Source organism: Rutidosis leptorrhynchoides, chromosome 1, assembly GCF_046630445.1.
Source record: "Rutidosis leptorrhynchoides isolate AG116_Rl617_1_P2 chromosome 1, CSIRO_AGI_Rlap_v1, whole genome shotgun sequence".
Lineage (NCBI taxonomy): Eukaryota > Viridiplantae > Streptophyta > Magnoliopsida > Asterales > Asteraceae > Rutidosis > Rutidosis leptorrhynchoides.
In genome coordinates this window covers 666,448,130-666,456,260 of record NC_092333.1, presented here as the reverse complement: position 1 = coordinate 666,456,260, position 8,131 = coordinate 666,448,130, and the positions used below count along the sequence as shown (strand labels likewise).

Here is an 8,131-nt window from a genome sequence, read left to right as displayed (position 1 = left end):
TATTAAAATTATCGTTAGTATTAAAACTATCATTTTAACAAAAATTATCATTTTAATAAAAATGTCATTGTTACTATAAAATATCATTATTATTATTATTTTAAATAGAATTATTATTTTAAAGATAATATTAAAAATTATCGTAAATATTAAAGTTATCATAATTAGAATTATCGTTTTATCATAATGTCATCTTAGTAATTATAAATATTGATATTTTTATAATAATAATTATTATTACAAAATAATACAACTTTTACTTACTATCATTATAGATATTATTTTATTAAATAAATATTTGATACAAACATATTTTACTACGTGTAATAACTTACTTTAATAATACCTATCATATTATCTTTATAATATTAAATGAACCCTATAAATTTTATTACTTAATATATATAAAAGTATATTTTATTATATAAATATAATATAAAATTTTATTTATTAATAAATAAATTATATTATTTACTCTAATAAATCTTTTAAAAATATTTAAAAATATAAAACGACGATATTTAAACTATATATTAATCATGTATAGATTTTTGGAAATTATTTTGAGTCAAATTTACTTTTGTTGACTTTTGCATATTAGTCTCGAGTATTAGGATTGTGGTACACTATGACTTGACCTAATTTGTTAGACAAATATTGACCAACACATAAATATATATAATTAATTTAGGTTCGTGAATCCGAGGCCAACCTTGCACTTGTTCAATGACGTTATATGTATTTTTACTACGAAATACAGTATAGTGAGTTTCATTTACCTTTTTACCCTTTATATTTTCGGGACTGAGAATACATGCGCTTTTATAAATGTTTGACGAAATAGACACAAGTAATTGAAACTACATTCTATGGTTGAATTATCAAAATCGAATATGCCCCTTTTATTAAAGTCTGGTAATCTAAGAATTAGGGAACAGACACCCTAATTGACGCGAATCCTAAAGATAGATCTATTGGGCCTAACAAACCCCATCCAAAGTACCGGATGCTTTAGTACTTCAAAATTATATCATGGCCGAAGGAGGATCCCGGAATGATAGGGGATATTCTTATATGTATCTAGTTAATGTCGGTTACCAGGTGTTCACCATATGAATGATTATTTTTTGTCTCTATGCATGGGACGTATATTTATGAGAACTGGAAATGAAATTCTTGTGGTCTATTAAAATGATGGAAATAAATGATTATGATAAACTAATGAACTCACCAACTTTTTGGTTGACACTTTAAAGCATGTTTATTCTCAGGTGTTAAAGAAATCTTCCGCTGTGCATTTGCTCATTTTAAAGATATTACTTGGAGACTTTCATAGCATATTACGAAGAACGTTGCATTCGAGTCATTGAGTTCATCAAAGATTATTATTAAATCAATTTATAGTTAGATAGTGGATATTATGAAATGGTATGCATGCCTGTCAATTTTTGATGTAAAGAAAGATTGTCTTTTAAAAACGAATGCAATGTTTGTAAAATGTATCATATAGAGGTCAAATACCTCGCAATATAATCAACTATTGTGAATCGTTTATAATATATATGAACGGGTCCTTTCATTAGTCCTCATGAAGCTCTTATGACAACGCTTCATTTCACCCCTACTTTGAAGTTCGGAATACTTCTTATCCATTTCTTCTCGAAATGCACCCATTTGCTCCGCAACGGCGGCCGCAACTCTAGCGTTAAACTCAACGTCATTCGTCTCGATCTCGTTTCGCGTCGTCATTCTAAAGAATGCAAAACGATTAGTCCACGAATGTATAAAAACACACGCACAACACCGCCCCATCTTGCTCAACACTCGTCGTACATCACTTGGTAGACACGATTTGCACCCGTAATAAGGTTTGCAAGTCCTTATTACGCACACACGCCGTATCGACTTGTTAGTACAACGACTATCTTGCTCGATGATATTCGCAACGCAACATAAATACAAACATAACGCAATCGTATATTAATAATATCCACATATTAATATAAACGTTAGTCCACCTACCAATTAAGGCACTACCCAAATTCCCATTCCGACCCGTACCCCTACAAGTCCCGCAACAAATAAGCACACACAAAAAGTCTAACTCTAGGCACCTATCTCAAGTCACCTAAATCCCTTAGACCATGCTCTGATACCACTTGTAACAACCCAACCCGTTGTCCAACCAAAAGCGCGGAATAAATTTTTTTTATTTTTTTTATACAGATAGGGTGCGCGGCGCGCAACCCTCCTTGTGCGCGGCGAGCACAAGGGCATTCAGCTTCTGTCCAGATTTTTCGTTTTTGCGTTAAAGATCTATCACTTCCCGACACCTTTAGACGAAACGGTTTTCACAACATAGTATAAATAGTAAAACTCACACGTTTTCATAATAAAACAAGTTTTACGACACCGGGCCCACATCGGTCGTTTTACGACTTTCGTACAAAATACAAGTTTCCGACCACATGATTTTTAACACAAAATAAAAGCCGAGCATGGCGATTGGGGATACGCTACCCAATCCTAATCAAATCCAAAAGCAAGTCTTCTAAAGCAAACTACGCGAGTCCACTAGTTCTCACGCTTACCCGAGCCACCGCATCCATGCAAATCTATAAAAATGTAAACAACGAGAGGGTAAGCTAATGCTTAGTGAGTGAGAATATACTACATACATATATATGCATAAAATGGACACGCCACACCAACCAATAATAGCACATACCGGAGCATCCAAGTATAAGGCAAGCTAAACTAAGAATACCGTACGATCGCTGTACACAAGCTAATAATATCAACAAGTAAGTTCACCAACGACGATATGAACAAAGCCAATCAAGCTACACCCGGAGGGCTAGCTACATCACAACAATACGACGATATAACAATAAAGCGTACAACGCCCAAGGTTAACCCCTTAACCCAATACCAAAGGTCAAATCCCAAAGTACCAAGATGAAGATTGGCAAAACTACGCGAGCCTTAGTAAATCCGCATCCACACGAGATTACTATCTTCAATACCACAACAACATCGAGGTTGGCCGAACTACACGAGCCTTGGTGAATCCGAAACCACACGAGATCACTACCTCAATAAGATGACCGAACTACACGCGTCATCGTGAATCCGCATCCACACGTGACTCACTTCTCCGTATCAAAACTCACGTCATCGGGGTTACACAACCGCATCAAATACCAAATCCCGCGCCATCGGGATTATCCACATCACGAAACCATGTGATATTGTACACACAAAATGTGCACCTCGCCAAAGGTGGTCAACCAAAACGCACAACCGTGCCAATTGGACCCATACACAAGTCCATCAAACCCACCTATGTGTGAAGTGAGCTCTATAGTCGAGAATCACTTCACCCGACCCGCACCCATCCTACACATACATATGCACATAGGATATTAACATTCACCTTGTCGTCTCGATGAATGCTACCGAATAATCCGCAACTCGCCAATGTAAAGTACCTATTCCAATATCACAATACAAACAACACAGTTTGGGTGGATTTATAAACCAACCCAACTCGATACTTAGTGCAATTTCGACCAATTGCACTTCCAAGCACCAACCGCGCCCAAACTAACCAATAATCACTAACACAAGTGAAAATGGTCCTAATACGCCAATTAAACCCAAACACAAGTGTTAACATTCTCAAAATCATCCATAAACCCTAATTTTGACTCATTTCAAATTAGTCTTTCAAATACCCTAAAATGGGTTTCAACACTTCCATAATCACTAAACCTAGTGATTAAACCCAATTTCAAGTCCTAATCATGGCCAAGTCGGTTTTCAACCCAAAACCCACCAACAACAACAATAAACCCGATTACTAGCAACACTAAACTCACTTCATGAGTTTAAATGGGTTTCTCAACAATTTAAGTTCAAACTCTAACTTGAATATCAAAATCAAACAATGAAATTCGGAGTTTGAACTTACCAATACTACCACAATGTAGCCGTGAACGAGATGAACAACTTTATAACCCGAGCTTTGGTGAGAATCCAACTCCTTCTTCTCCAAATGAAGCTTCCTCTCTCTAAAACTCTTCTCTCTCTAGGGTTTGAAGATGAGAGTGATGAATGGATGTGAAAGTGATCCAAAATTGAATCCAACCCAACTGATATGGCTTCAGATTCGACCCCAAGTGAAATGACCAAAATGCCCTTCATTAAACTCAAAAATAGAAAAAGACAGAAAACTGTCGTTGGCAAGGTGCGCGGCGCGCACGCTGGTCTGGGCAGTTTCTGATCTATTAATTTGCACTACACTTCACCCACTAAACGTACATCATTAATACACCATGTACAATCAATATTAGGGTCTTACAGGTAGGGCTACCGTTGATGTTTAATGGCGGTGATGCGTTGCCGTTGCTAATTTAGAATGTGTCAAAATCAAATTCAGGATTACAGAAACATAAGGGTTAGTTATTAGTTATTACTTTTTTTTTTATTTATAATTGATGAATGTATCAAAATCAAATTTACAGAAACATAAGTGATGAAACCAACAGGTTTTTAATTTTGATTTATAATTTGGGTTTTTAGTTATTACTTTTTTCTTTTTAATGGATGGTTTCTAGCTATAGATGGTTTTTAATCAGTATACTGATCGATTAAATGGATGCTTTGATTATATTATTTGTTTTGATTTGATTTAGATAGATGGTTAGGATAAGAAGGGATAATGGATGAAAGAGTTCTTGGTCAGAATATAATCTATTATGTGTTTGTTTTGTTTTTAAATTTAGTTGTTGGTTTTATTTTTTTAATTTAGGGTTTGAATTTTGGGGAAGAACAACTTCAACAAACATTAGATTTAGATACAGATGAGGAAGATGGGGAAAAGGCAATTTTATCCTCACATGCAAGGCACATGTCATGACTTAACATACTTAACGGAAATTAGAAGGAGGGACACTGAAATACAAATTTGTAAAATGGAGGGATGTTGCAAGGAGAAAAAAAAAAATGAAAGGGACGCTGTTCACTATTTGGTGTATAATTGAGGGACCAACGTCAAAAAAAGTCCTTTTTTGAAAAAATACTGTAATACGGAGTAATTAACGTATGTCATCCATGAATTACCAATTTTTATCATTCACTTAAGTACTGTATGTCTTAATAACCAATCCACTAATTAAAATGTACCGTCCGTTATGCTTAAATTATTTTATCAAACAAAGCCTTTACGGGTATCTTCAAAAAAATCCAAATATTTGGTAGAAGATTTCAAACAACACTCTTTGGCATTGTTCTTAAAGTTCATAAAATTATTGTACATGAAAGTTACACGTAAAATTTAAAACGACCGATAGTTACTAGAATTATAATATATCTTTATTCGCTTCAACATCATAAAAACTTTTATTTAAAATATTATTTTAATTTTTTTTTTAATGTGGATATTTGACCATTCGCTCGTTCTATATCCGTAGAGTCAGCATTTGTCGTTAAAGGAATTTATAAAATCACGGAAGAACATTAATATTTGTTTTGGACTGGCTCATAATAATCAACATACACGATTGCAACAACTCTTAAACAAATACGGAGTACTCCGTATATTAAATTATAAAACTACAGTAATAAATTGAGTTACAAGAACTCATTATTGACAAAAACTACGAAGTAGTAAATTTAATGGCGAAAATTTGTTAGTTTTCCATTTATACTCCGTAAAAAAATTTACATCATGATAAGTTGACATGAACGCTGATATTTTTAGTGGATTTACAAAGAGGGCAAATGTTAACAGAAGAAGCACAACCTGTGCAAAGGCACAAATGCCTACATGGAAGCAACAACACACACGATTCTTGATATCCGCATTTTTTGCACATTCTGTTATTATTGTAACCACTCGTACAATCATCATTCTCCATCACTCTTTTTTCTCCATTGTTGCTTTCGCAACACGATTCTGCATCTTCAGCTAACTCGTCCACACAAGCAGCAGGTTGTCGATAATCGTCATGAACAACTTGTTCCAACACTTGTTTTAAATTATTACGTAATGCGTTTGCTGTTGCTTCATTTGATTGAGCTAATTCTCTCCAGATCTGATTCTCTACGTATAATGATTTTACTTTTTCCTCTAATTCAAAATTTAATTTAGCAATTTTTACTACTTCTTCTTCTTTCGCTATTAACCGTTTCGATAATCCTTCTTCAACCGCCGCTATTATTCGCCGTGAATTTCGTCTTCTTCTTTCTTCAACGTCCATCCGTACTCTCTCTGTCTGTAAATCAATAAATTCAACTAAAATTAGACTACCTTTTCACTGAAAAGTTAAAATTAAACAGAAATTAAATATCAAAATGGGAAGGAAAATTACATGATGAGCGATGTATTGATCAATCTCTAGCTGTTGTTGTTGGATCTGTAACGAGATATCGTCACCTAAAATCGTATAATTACCGGACCGTTGGATTTGATTTTGACGTTGACCGTCAACTAATGAGATCAGCGTATTGCAATCGGAAGAATCACGTGAACGTTTTCTAGAAGCCGGAAGACTACACGTGAGGCCGCTTTCCGCTTTTAACGGAGCGTTATTCGCGAAAAAGGCGTTTAGATAATCAGCGTAACCGGAGCGATACATCGCGGTTGATGATAACGGATTAGTGGTTCCGTAACTGTTGAAATTAGCGATAGCGGCAGTTGTTTGATTTTGAGTATCGAGTGCGGCGTTTGTAATCGTTTGAGGATGAAAAAGAGTTTGATGAGTTGCTTCAACTGCCATGAATGCTTGTTAATTTATAAGCTGCTGCTGCTGCTGCTGTTGTATATATATTTGAGGTTGTGAAATAGTGTGGTGAATGTTATAGAGAGAGAATGAATGAGAAAGGGGGTGCAGAGAAGCATGCAAATGTTTGGCGTAGGTGAGAAAGGTTTTGGGTGGGGGGCTTTTATTGGAGAAGGGATTGAGTTTGCTTTTGAAGAGAGAGAAGAAAAGAATATGTACTGTGTAGTAAAGTAATTACTGTATACTGTATTTAAATAGTTGTATTCGTTGGACACATTTTGCAAGGTACGGAGGATGGACTATTATATTTTCATTTTTAATACACTTATTTATTTTTATATCAATTAATTTATGTAGAAGTGTAGCAAACAAACCATTTCTTATGTTGTATTCTCGAGTTTTTCTTTTAGCTAAAAAGAGTGAAGAAGAAAAGAAATGAGAGTGTTTTACTATTCTTCCCAATCCGTCCAAATATGAGCGGAGAGTTTTGGTGACAAAATCTAAAGATACCATCCTTCTTAATCATCTCCTCTCCTCTCCTCTCATTTCCGCTGAAATTTATAACTCGAGAATCGCTGTTATTTTTTAATATATCAATCTCCTCTCCTTTCCATCCTAAATAAATCTCGAGAATACAACCTTAGGCTTTGTTTGCTGATTTCGAGCTTCGTCGAGTCTTCTTTTTATTTTTGATCCTTGTTTTTTTTTTCATTTCGAGAAATAGTTAGTTTAAAGTTTTCTTATTGTATTTCAAAAAATGAAAAACAAACAAACCATGTAGATAATTTTTTTAAAGTATAACCAAAATTTTATTTATATCCGTTTCTAATTTATTGTCTAGTATTATATTTTTAAATGTCTTAAATTAATTGTCCACTTCCATATATAAAAAAGAATAAGAATATTAAGTTCTATTACCCTTAATGTGTGTAGATTGAATTAAAGGAAAAAAATAATAAGGGTAAAACTAGAGAGAAAATAGAAAGTACAGGTGTTTTATAACATTTCCTTAAACTGTGTAATCTTTGGCTGTAAACAATTAATATGAAACGGGGGAGTAATATTATTAAAGATTTATCTAACAAGTAAAATAATGTTTGCGTAGAATATGAAAAGCTTGAAATTCTCTTAATCAAATACTCCATCCATCCCGCTATAATTATCCATATTAAACTTTCAAAGTATTTCTTTGTCAGCTTTGATCTTAAATATTTTTATTTGTGTTATATGTTATTTGATAAAAATTATATAAATGAAAACCGCACTATATACGCAATCCATTCATACAAATTTTATCAAATATTATATAACACAAATAAAGATATTTACGGTTAAAGTTAACATAG

At 33.7% G+C, this 8,131-nt stretch overlaps 1 protein-coding gene across 1 annotated transcript; it reads right to left on the bottom strand.

The window, feature by feature from the left end:
* Positions 1-5,576: 5,576 nt before the first annotated feature.
* LOC139885898 (BOI-related E3 ubiquitin-protein ligase 1-like) lies at positions 5,577-6,970 on the bottom strand. Its single transcript, XM_071869651.1, has 2 exons — positions 6,375-6,970; positions 5,577-6,278 (listed from the first exon to the last, which is right to left on the bottom strand). Exons 1-2 carry the CDS (start codon positions 6,780-6,782, stop codon positions 5,730-5,732), a joined length of 957 nt encoding a protein of 318 aa, XP_071725752.1. The 5' UTR covers positions 6,783-6,970; the 3' UTR covers positions 5,577-5,729.
* Positions 6,971-8,131: the final 1,161 nt, after the last annotated feature.